The sequence below is a fragment of the Mesoplodon densirostris genome, chromosome 1, assembly GCF_025265405.1.
Source record: "Mesoplodon densirostris isolate mMesDen1 chromosome 1, mMesDen1 primary haplotype, whole genome shotgun sequence".
Taxonomy (NCBI): domain Eukaryota; kingdom Metazoa; phylum Chordata; class Mammalia; order Artiodactyla; family Ziphiidae; genus Mesoplodon; species Mesoplodon densirostris.
Window position 1 is genome coordinate 79224708 of NC_082661.1, and position 19371 is coordinate 79244078.

The 19371-nt window shown below is 41.1% G+C and overlaps 1 protein-coding gene across 7 annotated transcripts in view; it reads left to right on the forward strand.

Moving 5' to 3' along the window:
- ALPK1 (alpha kinase 1) overlaps nt 1-19371 on the forward strand; it is a 133951-nt gene that overhangs the window by 89223 nt on the left and 25357 nt on the right. The window contains exon 2 of one of the 7 annotated variants that reach the window (XM_060105036.1): nt 12682-12900. The exons of the other annotated variants lie outside the window; for them this stretch is intronic. Coding sequence (XP_059961019.1) covers nt 12853-12900 — 48 coding nt within the window. The 5' untranslated portion in view covers nt 12682-12852. The remainder of the gene's footprint in view (nt 1-12681; nt 12901-19371) is intronic. 7 annotated transcript variants of the gene reach the window in all.

Below are 19371 nucleotides of genomic sequence, written 5' to 3' on the forward strand. Positions count from 1 at the left end.
AAACAGTCCAGTGGGTGAGTCCTCATCATCAGCCCCTCCAAGATGAGGAATTCCTTGTGTACCATCTGTGATGAGTCACCATCTGACATACAGGCAAAGTAAGGGGCTGGGGTCTACCCAGTTTTTAAAATGTTAGTAAAGCTTACTTACTTTCTCATTGGTAAACTTTGGAGGAAACTTTTTGTATTTTGTTTATATTTTGAGATCTCAGTTACTGATTCCACAGATCTACCCTCAACCCACTCAAAATAATGTTATTATTTATGGAGCATCTACTAAGTGCAAGGCACTTTACATATATTTTTTTTTAATTTTCTCAGTAATCTCTGTGGTATTATTATCTTTTTTTATAAAGTATCTCCCTCTAGTAACTGATTTGACTTGCTTCCTCCTGAGAATAGTCTCAAACAAATTGATTTCTTTTCCATACATATGTATAATCTGTCACATTTTGAAAGTATTACCAACTCAATTCTGGAACTTTTTATATTTCTTCACCATGTAAAGACTGGAAGCAAAATATGTTTCTTTCATGGTTACTGAAAACCTTCTATCACGTTAGGCGTGAATTATTCCCACTGGCATTGTATACGAAGTTAAAAATCTCTGGGCCTCTGGAGTCATTGTCAGGTAGAGTGTTAAAGGGGCATTAGGGGTTGGACTCCTAACATTCTCTCAGTAACTCACATTTTATTACTTTGAACACAAGACTATGACAGCTTCTCTTCACTGTTTGTGTAAGGCCAAATCTTTGCCTAATATGCTTAAAATGCACATGATTTAGACTTACTTGTGACTTTAATGATTTATGGTTGAGTTCTAAATGCTGCTCAAGGGGGTGACTGAATCAAGATTACCTGGTGTCTGTGTGCTTGTGTGTCTCTGTGCGTGTCTGTGTGTGCACGTGCATTAGTTGGGGAGGGAGAGGAAGAATGGGGAAAAGTATGGCTTTTTAAAATATATGTATTCCCAAGTCCTACTACCCAGAGATTCTGATTTAGTGAATAATCATTCCTTAAGCTGACACTTCCTAGTTTAGTAGTCTGAGATTTTTTTAATGAGGTTTTATTAAAGCAAAGCTAACCCTTACTGTTAAAACATTGATTTCTGCTTTGCTTATGTAAATGTGATTCTCTTGGATAATAAGATTCTAAAGTGACAGATCAGTCTGTTTCTCTAATCATGCGTAGCTCCTAAAACTGCAAAAGGCACAATAAAGCTCTCAGTCCTTTCAGTGATAATTATTACTTTAAGAACAAGTGAAAAGCCCTAGGGACAATGAAGTTCAAACAGTTCTCTTTGTACTATATATCTGCCACTATTCTAGTATATGGTTTTGGTAACAATGACAATGACAGTCTTGATAAAATTAAGGTCATGTAGGCAGAGATTAAGGATGCTAACTTGGGAGCTAGACTGCCTGAGTTTGAATCCAAGTGCTGCCCCTTATTAGCTTTGTCATCTTGGGTACCTTACCTAAACAGTTGGTTTCCATTTTTCTACCTCTACGATGGTAGTAATAACAGTCCCTACTTCATAGATTGTTTGGAGTATTAAGTGAGTGGATAACATAGAATGCTTAGAACAGTGCCTGGCACTCAGTGAATGATAGCCCTTATTATTGTATAAGCTAATTGACAAAAGGACATGGCTTAGGACCAGGTGGGATTATTATAGTTATGAGGCAAGACAGATAAGATCTGTCTAAGATCAAATAGCATAATCAAGCCTCTAACTCAATTTTGCTATCAGGACATCAAAAAGTAACTGTGATATATTTTCAGAATAATCCATTAACATGTATGGGCAACCTTGCAAACAATGCAAACAACTTAACATTCCAAATAGTATATTAGTGAATCTGACAGTTTGAACTTCTCCATAAGAGTCCCTCCCCAAATACCACCAGATACGCACTGCCACTATTTTTTTAAAGGAGGGAAGAGGTGATCAATAATGAAGTTGTAGGGCCTCCCTGGTGGCGCAAGTGGTTGAGAGTCCGCCTGCCGATGCAGGGGATACGGGTTCGTGCCCCGGTCTGGGAGGATCCCATATGCCGCGGAGCGGCTGGGCCCGTGAGCCATGGCCGCTGAGCCTGCGCGTCCGGAGCCTGTGCTCCGCAACGGGAGAGGCCACAACAGTGAGAGGCCCGCATACCGCAAAAAAAAAAAAAAAAAAAATAATAATAATAATAATAATAATAATAATAATAATAATGAAGTTGTAGGAGGACCTAGACAGCAAGACTCAGGTTGTCATGCTAGCCACTTCCTCTTCAACTTCATTATTGATCACCTCTTCACTGAGTAAAGATAGAAGCTTCTTCTATCTCAGTGACAGCCACTGAGATAGAAGAAGCTTCAGGTGGTGGTGACTCGGTATTATGGATTGCTCCCTGCAGTGCCTTTGGGGCAAAGCCTGAGACTTGTTAGCCTTAACCCTCGATGGAACACACTGGTCGTTAAAAGGGGTAATATCCACATGGGGTAGACTTAGTTCCCAGGAAACAAAGGAACACCCCACCATAAGTTCCAAGGGTCTTCCAATTCCATATCAGTTAAAAAAAGACTTTTACCTTTGACCTGACTTCGTACTCTTAGGGGAGGAGGGGCATGTTCCCATAAGCCCGAATGGTTGGGATATGGGAGAAGAATGCATCCTCTTCTTCATCAGATAACTCTTCCTCTCAGGACCCTTTTTTGGGGGACTTGCAGTTAATGCATTGGCTCAAATTAGAATCCTAATTTGCAGTTTAAATATTAAGTTTTAATCTCCAACTCTGATACTCATCTGTGCTATAGTTTCTATAAGCCCCCCCACCCAACCCATTTAGGTGGGAATTTTCATCTTCAGAATGTTTACAGATCAGATAGCACCAGGTCTTTCACTGTTGTCTTTCCAGTGAATATCAGATGCATCTAGGAGATGCTTAATAAATATTTTGTTGAATAAATGAATAAATTCCCACTAAGCCATGTGCCAAGAATCGTCTGCTACATTATAAAGCTTCAGGTGCAAAATTTTCCCCTATTAATGTAGTGTATTACAATGATGAGTTCCCTCTCATTTTTTGAGATTAAGCTCATGGGCCCCAAATCTGTTAGTTCTGTCCACAGCAAAGTGTTATTTTGATTTTCATTTTTATTTTATGGTTATTTCTAGTGGAAAGGTCCTTTAAGAGAATATGGTTTTACTGTGGTTTTATAGGCATTTTCATAGTTAGAAAAGAAAAAGGATCCCAATTTCTCAGGCTTCTCCAACATTTCTTTGTCACTGCACATAATCATGACATCGGTTTCACTAATAAATGTTTTCATAAAAATATGGACTTTTTACCCAATGATAAAAGTCTATATTTTTAAAGCACACTAGCTTGGAAACTAAAATCCCTCTGTAATCCTTTTGTCTGCTTTGATCTTCTTTAATTACTTGGTGTTTTACTCCCTGAAAAAAACCTTGATCTATCAATATTTTCACTTATGCCTCATATAACAAATAATCATGATCTAAAATCTGAAGTAGCACTAAGGCAGCTATGCATGCATATGTGAAAACAAATGAATCGGGGAAACAATTAGAGAGCCATGAACTAATTCATTTATTCAACAACTACTTATTGAGCCACTTTTCAAGGCACTGAGGCTACAGCAGTAAACAAAACAAAGTGCCTGGGCACTGACATTCAGTGTAAACGAAAAGCTTATATTTTGGTGGGAAGAAAGGAAATAAACAGGTAAACATTAAAAAATATACAATTTAATGTTGGAGGTTAACTGCTATGAAGACAAATAAAGCAGAGTCAAGGAAAGGATAGCAAGTGGATACAGATACTATAATTTTAGAGAAATGCTCAGAGAAGGCTTCTTTGAAAGGGTAACTGGGGCCCAGATCTGAATGGGGGAGCCTTGCAGATAGCTGAGGGAAGAGCATTCCAGACAGAGGGAACAGTAAGTGTAAAGGCCCAAAGCACAAACTTGACTTGGAGGGTGAGCAGGAAGGCTGCAGAACAGTGAGAAATAATGAGAATGAGAGGAAATAGTGAAGTAGTCAGAGGCACAATCATATAGGGCCTTGTTGGCCAAGACAACAGATTTAAATTTTATTTTAATTGTGATGGGAAGTCGTGTTGAAGTTGAGAGCAGAGAATCAACATTATCATTTGATTTACATTTTAAAGGGATCACTTCGGTTGCTGTGTGAGAAATATGGGGAGAAGGGGGAGAGGACTTAGGTGGCAAAGGGAAGGATTCAAGTTAGAAAGCTGTTGCTTGTATCCAAGAAAGTTTATAATAATGGCTTGAACTAAAGTGGTTGCTCTAGAGGAGGTGAAAAGTGGTCAGATCTTGTGCATGTTTTTTTTTCAACATCTCTATTGAAGTATAATTGCTTAACAATGGTGTGTTAATTTCTGCTTTATAACAAAGTGAGTCAGTTATACATATACATATGTCCCCATATGTCTTCCCTCTTGCATCTCCCTCCCTCCCACCCTCCCTATCCCACCCCTCTAGGTGGTCACAAAGCACCGAGGTGATCTCCCTGTGCTATGCCGCTGCTTCCCACTAGCTATCTGTTTTACATTTGGTAGTGTATATATGTCCATGCCACTCTCTCACTTTGTCCCAGCTTACCCTTCCCCCTCCCCATATCCTCAAGTCCATTCTCTAGTAGGTCTGCATCTTTATTCCCATCTTACCCCTAGGCTCTTCATGACCATTTTTTTTTTTTTAGATTCCATATATATGTGTTAGCATACAGTATTTGTTTTTTTCTTTCTGACTTACTTCATGCTGAATGACAGTCTCTAGGTCCATCCACCTCATTACAAATAACTCAATTTCGTTTCTTTTCATGGCTGAGTAATATTCCATTGTATATATGTGCCACATCTTCTTTATCCACTCATCTGTTGATGGACACTTAGGTTGCTTCGCTGTCCTGGCTATTGTAAATAGAGCTGCAATGAACATTTTGGTACATGACTCTTTTTGAATTATGGTTTTCTCAGGGTATATGCCCAGTAGTGGGATTGCTGGGTCATATGGTAGTTCTATTTGTAGTTTTTTAAGGAACCTCCATACCGTTCTCCATAGTGGCTCTATCAACTTACATTCCCACTAACAGTGCAAGAGGGATCCCTTTTCTCCACACCCTCTCCAACATTTATTGTTTGTAGATTTTTTGATGATGGCCATTCTGACCGGTGTGAGATGATAACTCATTGTAGTTTTGATTTGCATTTCTCTAATGATTAATGATATTGAGCATTTTGATGTTTGAGCATGTGTTTGTTGGCAATCTGTATATCTTCTTTGGAGAAATGTCTATTTAGGTCTTCTGCCCATTTTTGGAGTGGGTTTGTTTTTTTGTTTTTTTTTGATATTGAGCTGCATGAGCTGCTTGTAAAATTTGGAGATTAATCCTTTGTCAGTTGCTTCATGTGCAAATATTTTCTCCCATCCTGAGGGTTGTCTTTTCGTCTCCTTTATGGTTTCCTTTGCTGTGCAAAAGCTTTGAAGTTTCATTAGGTCCCACTTTTTATTTTTGTTTTTATTTCCATTTCTCTAGGAGGTGGGTCAAAAAGGATCTTGCTGTGATTTATGTCATAGAGTGTTCTGCCTATGTTTTCCTCTAAGAGTTTGATGGTGTCTGGCCTTACATTTAGGTCTTTAATCCATTTGAGTTTATTTTTGTGTATGGTGTTGGGGAGTGTTCTAATTTCATTCTTTTACATGTAGCTGTCCAGTTTTCCGAGCACCACTTACTGAAGAAGCTGTCTTTTCTCCACTGTATATTCTTACCTCCTTTATCAAAGATAAGGTGACCGTATGTGCATGGGTTTATCTCTGGGCTTTCTGTCTTCTTCCATTGATCTATATTTCCGTTTCTGTGCCAGTACCATACTGTCTTGATTACTGTAGCTTTGTAGCCTGATTCCTCCAGCTCCATTTTTCTTTTTCAAGATTGCTTTGGCTATTCGGGGTCTTTTGTGTTTCCATACAAATTGTGAATTTTTTTGTTCTAGTTCTGTGAAAAATGCCAGTGGTAGTTTGATAGGGATTGCATTGAATCTGTAGATTGCTTTGGGTAGTAGAGTCATTTTCACAATGTTGATTCTTCCAATCCAAGAACATGATATATCTCTCCATCTATTTATATCATCTTTAATTTCTTTCATCAGTGTCTTATAATTTTCTGCATACAGGTCTTTTGTCTGCTTAGGTAGGTTTATTCCTAGATATTTTATTCTTTCTGTTGCAATGGTAAATGGGAGTGTTTTCTTAAATTCACTTACAGATTTTTCATCATTAGTGTATAGGAATGCAAGAGATTTCTGTGCATTAATTTTGTATCCTGCTACTTTACCTAATTCATGGATTAGCTCTAGTAGTTTTCTGGTGGCATCTTTAGGATTCTCTACATATAGTATCATGTAATCTTCAGTGACGTGACAGTTTTACTTCTTCTTTTCCAATTTGTATTACTTTTATTTCTTTTTCTTCTCTGATTGCTGTGGCTAAAACTTCCAGAACTATGTTGAATAATAGTGGTGAGAGTGGGCAACCTTGTCTTCTTGCTGTTCTTAGTGGAAATGGTTTCAGTTTTTCACCATTGAGAATGATGTTGGCTGTGGGTTTGTCATATATGGCCTTTATTATGTTGAGGAAAGTTCCCTCTATGCCTACTTTCTGCAGGGTTTTTATCATAAATCGGTGTTGAATTTTGTCAAAAGCTTTCTCTGCATCGATTGAGATGATCATATGGTTTTTCTCCTTCAATTTGTTAATATGGTGTATCACAGTGATTGATTTGCATATATTGAAGAATCTTTGCATTCCTGGAATAAACCCCACTTGATCATGGTGTATGATCCTTTTAATGTGCTGTTGGATTCTGTTTGCTAGTATTTTGTTGAGGAATTTTATATCTATGTTCATCAGTGATATTGGCCTGTAGTTTTCTTTCTTTGTGACATCCTTGCCTGGTTTTGGTATCAGGGTGATGATGGCCTCGTAGAATGAGTTTGGGAGTGTTCCTCCCTCTGCTATATTTTGGAAGAGTTTGAGAAGGATAGGTGTTAGCTCTTCTCTAAATGTTTGATAGAATTTGTCTGTGAAGCCATCTGGTCCTGGGCTTTTGTTTGTTGGAAGATTTTTTTTTTTTTTTTTTTTGCGGTACGCGGGCCTCTCACCGCTGTGGCCTCTCCCGTTGTGGAACACAGGCTCTGGACGCACAGGCTCAGCAGCCATGGCTCACGGGCCCAGCTGCTCCACAGCATGTGGGATCTTCCCAGACCGGGGCACGAACCCGTGTCCCCTGCATCGGCAGGCGGACTCTCAACCACTGCGCCACCAGGGAAGCCCTGTTGGAAGATTTTTAATCACAGTTTGAATTTCAGTGCTTGTTATTGGTCTATTCATATTTTCTATTTCTTCCTGGTTCAGTCTTGGCAGGTTGTGCATTTCTAAGAATTTGTCCATTTCTTCCAGGTTGTTCATTTTATTGGCATAGAGTTGCTTGTAGTAATCTCTCATAATCCTTTGTATTTCTGCTGTGTCAGTTGTTACTTCTCCTTTTTCATTTCTAATTCTATTGATTTGAGTCTTCTCCCTTTTTTTCTTGATGAGTCTGGCTAATGGTTTATCAATTTTGTTTATCTTCTCAAAGAACCAGCTTTTAGTTTTATTGTTGTTTGCTATCATTTCCTTCATTTCTTTTTCATTTATTTCTGATCTGATCTTTATGATTTCTTTCCTTCTGCTAACTTTGGGGTTTGTTTGTTCTTCTTTCTCTAATTGCTTTAGGTGCAAGGTTAGGTTGTTTATTTGAGATGTTTCTTGTTTCTTAAGGTAGGATTGTATTGCTATAAACTTCCCTCTTAAAACTGCTTTTGCTTCATCCCATAGGTTTTGAGTCGTCGTGTTTTCATTGTCATTTGTTTCTAGGTATTTTTTGATTTCCTCTTTGATTTCTTCAGTGATCTCTTGGTCATTAAGTAGTGTGTTGTTTAGCCTCCATGTGTTTGTATTTCTTACAGATTTTTTCCTGTAATTGATATCTAGTCTCATAGCATTGTGGTCAGAAAAGATACTTGATACGATTTCAGTTTTCTTAAATTTACCAAGGCTTGATCTGTGACCCAAGATGTGATCTATCCTGGAGAATATTCCATGAGCACTTGAGAAGAATGTGTATTCTGTTGTTTTGGGATAGAATATCCTAAAAATATCAGTTAAGTCCATCTTGTTTAATGTGTCATTTAAAGCTTGTGTTTCCTTATTTATTTTCATTTTGGATGATCTATCCATTGGTGAAAGTGGGGTGTTAAAGTCCCCTACTATGATTGTGTTACTGTTGATTTCACCTTTTATGGCTGTTAGTATTTGCCTTATGTATTGAGGTGCTCCTGTGTTGGGTGCATAAATATTTACAATTGTTATATATCTTCTTCTTGGATTGATCCCTTGATCATTATGTAGTGTCCTTCTTTGTCTCTTGTAATAGTCTTTGTTTTAAAATCTATTTTGTCTGATATGAGAATTGCTACTCCAGCTTTCTTTTGATTTCCATTTGCATGGAATATCTTTTTCCATCCCCTCACTTTCAGTCTGTATGTATCCGTAGGTCTGAAGTGGGTCTCTTGTAGACAGCATATATATGGGTCTTGTTTTTGTATCCATTCAGCCAGTCTATGTCTTTTGGATGCAGCGTTTAATCCATTTACATTTAAGGTAACTATCAATATGTATGTTCCTATTACCATTTTCTTAATTGTTTTGGGTTTATTATTGTAGGTCTTTTCCTTCTCTTGTGTTTCCTGTCCAGAGAAGTTCCTTTAGCATTTGTTGTAAAGCTGGTTTGGTGGTGCTGAATTCTCTTAGCTTTTGCTTGTCTGTAAAGGTTTTAATTTCTCCATCAAATCTGAATGAGATCCTTGCTGAGTAATCTTGGTTGTAGGTTTTTCTCCTTCATCACTTTAAATATGTCCTGCCACTCCCTTCTGGCTTCCAGAGTTTCTGCTGAAAGATCAGCTGTTAACCTTATGGGGATTCCCTTATGTGTTATTTGTTGTTTTTCCCTTGCTGCTTTTAATATTTGTTCTTTGTATTTAATTTTTGATAGTTTGATTAATATGTGTCTTGGTTTGTTTCTCCTTGGATTTATCCTGTATGGGACTCTCTGTGCTTCCTGGACTTGATTAAGTATTTCCTTTCCCATATTAGGGAAGTTTTCAACTGTAATCTCTTCAAATATTTTCTCAGTCCCTTTTTCTCTTCTTCTTCTGGGACCCCTATAATTCAAATGTTGGTGTGTTTAATGTTGTCCCAGAGGTCTTTGAGACTGTCCTCAATTCTTTTCATTCTTTTTTCTTTATTCTGCTCTGTGGTAGTCATTTCCACTATTTTATCTTCCAGGTCACTTATCCATTCTTCTGCCTCTGTTATTCTGCTATTGATCCCTTTTAGAGAATTTTTTATTTCATTTATTGTGTTGTTCATCACTGTTTGTTTGCTCTTTAGTTCTTCTAGGTCCTTGTTAAACATTTCTTGTATTTTCTCCATTCTATTTCCAACATCTTGGATCATCTTTACTATCATTATTCTGAATTCTTTTTCAGGTAGACTGCCTATTTCCTCTTCATTTGTTAGGTCTGGTGGGTTTTTGCCTTGCTCCTTCATCTGCTGTGTGTTTCTCTGTCTTCTCATTTTGCTTAACTTACTGTGTTTGGGGTCTCCTTTTCGCAGGCTGCAGGTTCGTAGTTTCCGTTGTTTTTGGTGTCTGTCCCCAGTGGCTAAGGTTGGTTCAGTGGGTTGTGTAGGCTTCCTGGTGGAGGGAACTAGTGCCTGTGTTCTGGTGGATGAGGCTGGATCTTGTATTTCTGGTGGGCAGGTCCACATCTGGTGGTGTGTTTTGGGGTGTCTATGACCTTATTATGATTTTAGGCAGCCTCTGTGCTAATGGATGGGGTTGTGTTCCTGTCTTGCTAGTTGTTTGGCATAGGGTGTCCTGCACTGTAGCTTGCTGGTCGTTGAGTGGAGCTGGGTCTTGGCACTGAGATGGAGATCTCTGGGAGATTTTCACCGTTTGATATTATGTGGAGCTGGGAGGTCTCTTGTGGACCAGTGTCCTGAAGTTGGTTCTCCCACCTCAGTGGCACAGCCCTGATGCCTGGCTGGAGCACCAAGAGCCTGTCCTCCAAATGGCTCAGAATAAAAGGGAGAAAAAAAAAGAAAGAAGAAGATAAAATAAAATAAAGTAAAATAAAATAAAGTTATTAAAAAATAAGTATTAAGAAAAAAATTTTTAAATAAAAAAAACAAAAACAAAATGGACAGTCAGAACCCTAGGACAAATGGTAAAAGCAAAGGTATACAGACAAAATCACACACAAAAGCATACACATACACACTCACAAAAAGAGAAAAAGGTAAAAATATGTGTATATTGTTGCTCCCAAAGCCCACCTCCTCTATTTGGGATGATTCGTTGTCTATTCAGGTATTCCACAGATGCAGGGTACATCAAGTTGATTGTGGAGATTTAATCCGCTGCTACTGAGGTTGCTAGGAGAGATTTCCTTTCTCTTTGTTCACACAGCTCCCGGGGTTCAGCTTTGGATTTGGCCCCGCCTCTGCCTGTAGGTCGCCTGAGGGCGTCTGTTCTTCTCTCAGACAGGACGGGGTTAAAGGAGCAGCTGATTCGGGGGCTCTGGCTCACTCAGGCCCGGGGGAGGGAGGGGTACAGAGTGCGGGGCGAGCCTGCGGCTGCAGAGGCCGGCGTGACGTTGCTCCAGCCTGAGGCGCGCTGTGCGTTCTCCCGGGGAAGTAGTCCCTGCATCACGGGACCCTGGCAGTGGCGGGCTGCACAGGCTCCCAGGAGGGGAGGTGTGGATACTGACTTGTGCTCGTACACAGGCTTCTTGGTGGTGGCAGCAGCAGCCTTAGCGTCTCATGCCCGTCTCTGGGGTCCGCACTGATAGTCGCGGCTCACGCCCGTCTCTGGAACTCCTTTAAGCGGCACTCTTAATCCCCTCTCCTCACGCACCAGGAAACAAAGAGGGAAGAAAAAGTCTCTTGCCTCTTTGGCAGTTCCACACCTTTTCCCGGACTCCCTCCCGGCTACCTGTGGCGCACTAGCCCCCTTCAGGCTGTGTTCACGCAGCCAACCCCAGTCTTCTCTCTGGGATCCGACCTCCAAAACCCGAGCCTCAGCCCCCGGCCCCGCCCGCCCCGGCGGGTGAGCAGACAAACCTCTCGGCTGGTGAGTGCTGGTCAGCGCCGATCCCCTGGGCAGGAATCTCTCCGTACCGCCGTTGCTGCACTCTCCTCCGTGGCGCCGAAGCACCCCCCTCCGCCACCCACAGTCTCCGCCCGCGAAGGGGCTTCTAGTGTGTGGAAACTTTTCCTCCTTCACAACTCCCTCCCACTGGTGCAGGTCCCGTCCCTATTCTTTTGTCTCTGTTTTTTCTTGTTTCTTTTGCCCTACCCAGGTACGTGGGGAGTTTCTTGCCTTTTGGGAGGTCTGAGGTCTTCTGTCAGCGTTCAGTAGGTGTTCTGTAGGAGTTGTTCCACATGTAGATGTATTTCTGATGTATTTGTGGGGAGGAAGGTGATCTCCGCGTCTTACTCTTCCGCCATCTTGAAGCTCCTCCAGATATTGTGCATGTTTTAAAGGTAGAGCCAATAGCATTTTCTGATGGATTATATGTAGAGTATGAGAGAAGGAGAAGAGCCACAAACTTAGAATGGAACCTCTGAAGTTTTGTCCCTCATCAAATGAATGGATGAGTTGTCATTACTGTGATGGAAAAGCAAGTATGGAAGAAAAAATAAAGAGTTTTGTTTTAAACATGTTAAGTTTGAGATACCTAACTGACATCCACATCGGGCTATTTATTGTCTAGGCAATTTCATACACTAGGCAGCGTTGCAGGAAAGAGACTCAGGATGGTATTTAAATTTGGGATTGTCAACAGAAGTGATATTTGAGGCCATGGGACAGTCTAAGTGAGTGTAGCTAGAGAAGGGGAGCAGTCTTAGGACTGAATCCTAGGGCTTTAACATTCAGAGGCTGGAAAAGAAGGACGCTCCAGCAAAGTAGAGTGAGCAGCCAATGAGGTCGGAAGAAAAGCAGGAGAGTATGAAATGCCAGAAGTCACATGAATAAAAAAAGAGGGATTGATTGTCACAGCCAGATGGTTCTAGGAGTTTGAATAAGATGAGGATTAATAAATGGTCATTGGGGGCTTCCCTGGTGGCGCAGTGGTTGAGAGTCCGCCTGCTGATGCAGGGGACACGGGTTCGTGCCCCGGTCCGGGAAGATACCACATGCCGCGGAGTGGCTGGGCCCGTGAGCCATGGCTGCTGAGCCTGCGCGTCCGGAGCCTGTGCTCCGCAATGGGAGAAGCCACAACAGTGAGAGGCCCGCGTAACGCAAAAAAAAAGGAAAAAAAAATGGTCATTGGGTTTGGAGGTTGTTGACAACCTAGAAAAGAATGGGTTTAGTGGAGTGCTGAGGATGAAAGCTATAGACTTAAGAAAGAGTGGGAGGTGAGGAAGCAAAGACTGAGTTTAGACAACTCTTGAGATTGGCTGTAAAGAGGGACAGAGAAATGGGACAGGTGCTGGAGGCAGAATGCTGTGGACTGAATATTTGTATCCTTACCTCCCAAATTCATAGGTTGAAATTCTAATCCTCAAGGTGATGGTTTTGGAGGAGGTGCTTTGGGAGATGATTAGGCCTTGAGGACAGAGCCCTCATGAATGGGATTAGTGCCCTTATAAAAGAGGTCCCAGAGAGACATGGAAAAAAGATGCCATCTGTGAACCAGGAAGCAGGCCCTCACCAGGCATGGAATCTGCCGGTTCCTTGATCTTGGACTTCTCAATCCCCAGAACTGTGAGAAATAAATTTCTGTTGTTTATAAACCATTCAGTTTATGGCATTTTTGTTATGGCAGCCTGAAAGGACTAAGACAGAGATATATGGTTATGGGAGGACTTTTTAAGATGGAAGATATTGTAATGTTCGTATGCTGATGAGAATGATCCAGTAGAGATGAGGCAATTAGTGATGCAGAAGTGAAAGAAAGTATTTACAAGCATAATGTCCTAGAGTAAAGAAGGCAGGATAGAATTGAGTATTTAAGTGGGGGGTTGGCCGTAAACATGCCAATAGGAAAGTAGGGAGGACACATGGGTTACAGTACAAGAGGGATGGCAGATTTGGGTAAGAGGATAAGGAAGATGTCATCTCACTGACTATTTCCTTAGTGAGATAAGAAGCCAGGTCATCAGCTGAGTGTGAGGAGGTTAAAGGGGCTGTGGCAGCTGGAGAGGAGAGCGAAAGTATAATAGTAGCTGGGTTGTTAGGCCATGCTAAGGGCCAGCCTCAGGTCATGGTCATAAATTTAAAGTGTTATGGTTGTATGTTTTTCTCCAGCCACATTCACTTGCTTGGGTAGAAGCTCAGATTAGGCAGAGAATTACATATAATTTGAAAATTTTAAGTGACAATAAATAATATTCATCTTCCCCTCCTGTGTTCAGAACCAACTGAAAGATAGATGCAAAAGAGCAACCTTTATTATTCTAAAACAGAGAGGAGAATGTAGCTTTAGGTTTTCAGACAAATGGGTTGGAAAATTCTTCACTCCAGACACATCTTGTTGCTGGCAGGCCCCTTCCCTTACTGTAGAACAGGGAGGAAGACTTGAGGAGAGGAAAGAGGAAGGTCTGAGCCAGGTATGCTACTCCCATCAGATAACTCACTCCACCCCCAGTAGGGAGGAGGAGTGAGGGGTGGGCTAAGAGGCTAAAGGTCAGGCTAGCTCCCCGGTTCTCAACTCTAGAATCATGGGAATCACCTGGGGATCATCGGTATCACCTGGGCATCGTTTAGAGAAACATGCCTGGGTACACTTCCAGAGATTCTGATTTAACAGGCCTGGGGTGCCATCTGGGCATCTGGATTTTTAAAAGCTTACCTAGGGGATTCTAATATGAGGCCAACATTTTCCCTTAACAATAAACATGGTCAGAATTGCCAGACAAATATGATAGAAGTTGAAAGCAGCAAAGGAGCGAAGAATGCTTATTAAAAAGTTGCTATGTTGATGCACCATGGAATTTAAAGAGGCAAGTGAGGACATGAGGGATTGATGGCGTAGCACACACACACACACACACACACACACACACACACAACCCCAGTAAGGTCAGCAGGTAGTGTGGATGTCCCCAAAGTGTTGCAGGATTACTGGAGTTGGGCTATCCAGGAAGGGAGTTGGGAGAATAAGAGATAAAGATTAAAGAATCAAATGCTGGAATTGAGATTCTGATTGTGATGCCACCAAAGTAGCAAGTTCTAAAGTGACTGACCATGAGAGTGACTAAGCTTAAGTGTAGAACAAGATCCTTGGAGATAAGGAGGCCATGGCAAGAGAGACCAGTGTGCTGGGTGAGTCATCAGTGTGGATGCTGAAATCACCATGGTGGCTGTAGCAACCTGGAGTCCAGAAGAAAGGTAAGACACACAGGTCCACAGTACCCGGGGCTGTGAGGCTCGCCAGGATCCTGGGTAGGTGGTCTCTGTTTTGATGTTGCTTTCTTATTCTTTTAACAGACAGCCCAACTCCATTCACAGTAGATTTGAGAGAGGGAGGGTCAGAAAGCAGGGATAGGTGATCCAAAATATTATCTTTACATACTGAGATTGAGAAAAAGGTTATAACTATTTCTGGAAAGTGCTTTAATCTGCATGCCCCACTGGTAAAATGAAGGAAAGATTGGTGAAATGTTAACAGGCCCTGAACATAAACTGTAAGAAAGTTCAGGGTTTTTCCTCTCCTCCTCCTCACGTTTCGGTGGATGGACAAACGTGGTGCATGCTGTGCTTGGTCTTCCCTTGACCTTGAGTAGTCCAGTTTGATCAGTTGACTCTTACTCTGCTTTATTGTTGGTATATAACTATGCAGGCATCAGTCACTTTTCATTTGTTTATTCTGCTAATTCCTCACCTCAGGACACTTCCCCCCTCCCTTTCCCCTGCCTTTTTCCTATCTCCCAATTTGCTATGCAGCAATAATTTCGCCTTACACTGCGCCTGCCAATTGCAATGCCAGATGGCTTCTGTTTTGAGTCCCCTCACCCAGCCCCCCTTGAGAACAGCTGCCATTGTCATTGCTGTGAACACATCGTGGCTTTGAACCCATAGCTGGGACCCAAACTTGATGCTCAGCGTTGGGAGGGGCTAGCACTAATGCCAGGAGCCCTGAAAACAGCACACACTTTTCCTGCTGCTGTTCAGTAAAAGCCCTTAGAAAAGGCTCTTTCGCATTTTTTCAATCATCTGCGTATTGAAATCTCATTGTGGAGTTTAATTCCTTTACCACCTGACTCAGCTTCCTCGCCATGAAGTTCCCTTTGTGCCATAAACTCAATTAGGACCCCATCCTAAAAACAGATGTGAAAAAACTGTGGTGTGTGTGTGTGCACATTTGTGAGTCTGTCTCTTTAGAGCTCCAGCATACACACTCCCTTATCTGTATCCATATATTTTTATTTAAACAGGTTCATTCAGGAAGAAAAGCCACAATTTAGTGGCTATTGGGACAGGCTTCCTAAGTCAGCCTCTGAGGAAAGATAATAAAATAGAATTCCTTTTTTTTTTTTTTATTTTTATCTTGAGTTATCCTATGTTGGTTCCATCACTAAAATTCTGTTCCTGTGACACCATCTTAAAAGATTATATTTTTGAGCCCTCTGTGATGGCAGGTCAGTCGTGGGTCTAAAAACCCAAACAAAAAGAATCCTGAATCAAATACCATGTAGACCAATATGCATTTCAAAGGCACTGCCACGTAGTCAGTGGGTTAGGGTTTTTGTGTTGTTTTCTTTCTTTTGGGGGGAGTGGGGGAGGGAAAGGGACTCTCTTTCATGTTAATCTAATTGTGCATAACCCAGGCACATTTTACCAAGTAGAGAAACGTCCTCTTTAGCGTCCTTCCCTACCACACACTCGGGCCTCCTTTCATTCCTCCCTTTCTGAAGTCAGAGTGCTCCCCCGGTGTACATTTGGGGGAGATTCCCAGGATGGTGATGTATTCTGCTTTGCTGCTGAGGAATTTACTATCCCCCCACTTGGCAACAAATGAAAGTGGGTATTAATTTCTCAGAGTGCTGGTAGAAACACGAGAGAGGGGCTGCACGAATGATACCCACCTATATCTGTATGTAGTGCACAGCAGGCCACCGTTTCAAAAGAGGGAGAGAAAAGACAATGACAAGAAAGAAAAGATTCCCCTGAGTTGACTTCTCTGCATTTTGCGTCGTTAGGTTTTGGAGAGAGATGCGAGAGGTTCAGGCCCTGAACAGAGTCAAATTATGCAGCTGCGGGGATGCCAGGTCCTCCAGAATAGGATGCTTCGTTTAGATTTTCCACAATGCTATTGAAGTGCTTATTTTCCTCCTGAAGAGACACAAACAGATGCAAACTTCTGTAAACACTTTAGAAATGAATTCAGTGAGTTTGGCCTCTCAGCAGTGCTCAATAGCTGACAGAAAAATGTCTAATTAGTGCAAGTGGAAATAATAGGGCCACTTGGATTCCTTCCATCCTCCTCCAACTCTACTTTTCCAAGTAACTCAAAGGGCCTTTGTGTGGCAGGTCACCCTCTCTCAGGCTTTGTGCTCCAAACTATTAAGAGTAGAAGGGGGAAAAATAGATGAGGGAATGTTCTCTGCTCAAATATATGGCGTGTTCACGCAGGATGCAGAATGGGGTGTTTGTGGCATCCTTTACAGGTGCTCGGGAGGGATTCCTCCATTGGCAACAGCCAAAAGCAACTCACACGTGCATGCTAAGAAGCCTCCCTTTCAAGAACCAGCTTTCCTTCACCAATTGCCATAGAGCCTGCTCCTTTTCCTTTTTTTTTTTTTTTTTTTTTCTCAGCTTCCAGTAACATCAGTCCTTAGACTTAGTGAAGTGAAGAAATTAAATGAGAGGTTTCACCATTTTCTGAGATAAACCTTAGAGATGTTATATGCATGATCTGTTATTTCCTTTTTACTCTGTTGAAAATTCCACTGACATTTCTTTTAGGAACCTGTCTTTGCTTGTTGTTATTTTGTCATACAGGAGAATGGGAGCACGTGAACGGAATTCTTTTTTCCTATTTTTTTTCGTAGTGTTCCTCTTCATTTATTAAGCACCCACAATGTGCCAGGCTCTGTGCTGAACATTTGACCCACATTTCCTCTAATCCTAAAACAGCACTGAAAATAGGTACCATCTACATTTCACAGATGAGGAAATTGAGACTAGGAGAGATTTAGTAACTGGCCATGGCAAGCAAATGAGGACCTTGGACACAATCCAGATACCTGTGGTTTCATCTCAGACATTATTTTATCTCTAGAAGTTTGACTTGGATCATTTTTTATATCTCCCATGTCCCTAATCCCACCTAATTTTTTACCCTACCTTCTTGAACTTATAAAATACAGTTAAAACTGTCATTTGGGGTTCAATTTCTATTGATTCCTTTTTCTTTTTAGTGTAGGCTTCTTTCATGCCTGGTAATTTTTAACTGGATGCCAAACATTATAAATTTTACCTTATAATATGGCAGATAATTTGGGTGTCTATAAATATTCTTGAACCTTTTTCTGGAATTCAGTCAAGTTAGGAAATAGTTTGATCCATGCCGTGCTTGCTTCTAAACTTTCAGAGTGGGCCAAGAGCCATCTTCCTCTGAGGTTAATTTTGTCTCACTACTGAAGCAATACCCTTCTGAATATTCTACCCCCTGCCCTGTGAATGACATGATTTCCTACTATGGCTGGTAGAAACACAAACTACATGAGGCTTGGGGATTGTTTCCTCTGCTCCTTTCAGGTGGTTCTTTCCCCAGCCTTGGGTGGTGTCTTTTCATACATGAGCTGATGAGTAGTGTTCTGCTGGAGACTCAGAGGGGACCCTCTGCAGATCTCTGGACTTCTTGCTTTGTGCAGCTCTCTCCTTCTGGTTCTCTGCTCTGTGAACTCTGGCCACCTTAGCCTCTACAGACTCCTAGAAGGTCCATCTCCTCAACTTGGGAAGACCACATCACTAGACTTGTAAAGCGTCCTTTCAGCTCTGTGTAAGAAATTCCCAGTTGGAGTAATCCCCAGCTAATCACCAAATTACCATTTGGTCTTCTGGTACCAACTTTCACTAGAGAATTTCAAAATGCTGAAATTAAAGGCCATCTCTTGGAAGGTTTTCTTTTCTTTCTCTTATTTTTAAACACATAACAAGAACACTCTTTTCAATTGGGATTTGTTTTTATTTGTCCCCCCCTTTTTTTTTTCTTAGAATTTTTTTTTATCATAACAAGGGATACAGGTTCCTTAGAACCACTGTTTGGACTCAGTGAGTGGTGAGTTCAGCCCTAGCTACAAAGACCCAGATTCCTGTGCCCAGATTAGGCCCTGCTCAAAATCACCTTCATCAGACACAGGTGGAAAGCAGAAGAAAAACTGACCCTTGAGAGACTTGGGTTCCTCAAGTATTAGCTGAGGATGTAAAGAAATTGAAACTCTGTACACTATTGGTGGTATTGTAAAATGGTGTAAACTCTATGGAAAACAGTATGGTTGTTCCTCAAAAAAATTAAAAATATAACTACCATTTAATCCAGCAATCCTATTTCTAGGTATATATCTCAAAGAATTGAAAGCATGGCCTCAAAGAGATATTTGCACACCCATGTTCATAGCAGCACTATTCACAATAGCTAAGCGGTGGAAGCAACCCAAATGTCCATTGACAGATGAATGGGTATAGATTCATCCATACAAAAATTGGTATATACATACAATGGAATATTATTCATCATTTAAAAGGAAGGAAATTTTGTCACATGCTACAACACAGGTGAACCTTAAGGACTTTATACTAAGTCAAGTAAGCCAGTCACAGAAAGACAAAAACTATATGATTCCACTTATATGAGGTACCTAGAATAGTCAAATTCATAGAAACAGAAAGTAAAATTGTGGTTACCAGGGGCTAGGGAGAAGGGAGAAAGGGTTGTTGTATCAAGTTTCATACTTGCAAAATAAAAAAGTTCTGGAGATCTAATTCACAGTAATGTGACTATACCTAACACTACTGAACGCCATTCTTAAAAAAAGCTGAGATGGCAAATTTTACGTTCTGTGCTTTTTACCACAATAGAAAAGAAAAAAAAAAAAAAGAGACGAGTTCCTTCCTGCCTCACCCTGACCCTTTTGACTTTGTAACTTTGGAAAGTCAACTTCTCAGCCGCGGTTTCCTTATCTTACTTAGATTTTGTAGTTACTATAGATTTAAATGAGTTCATTTGTG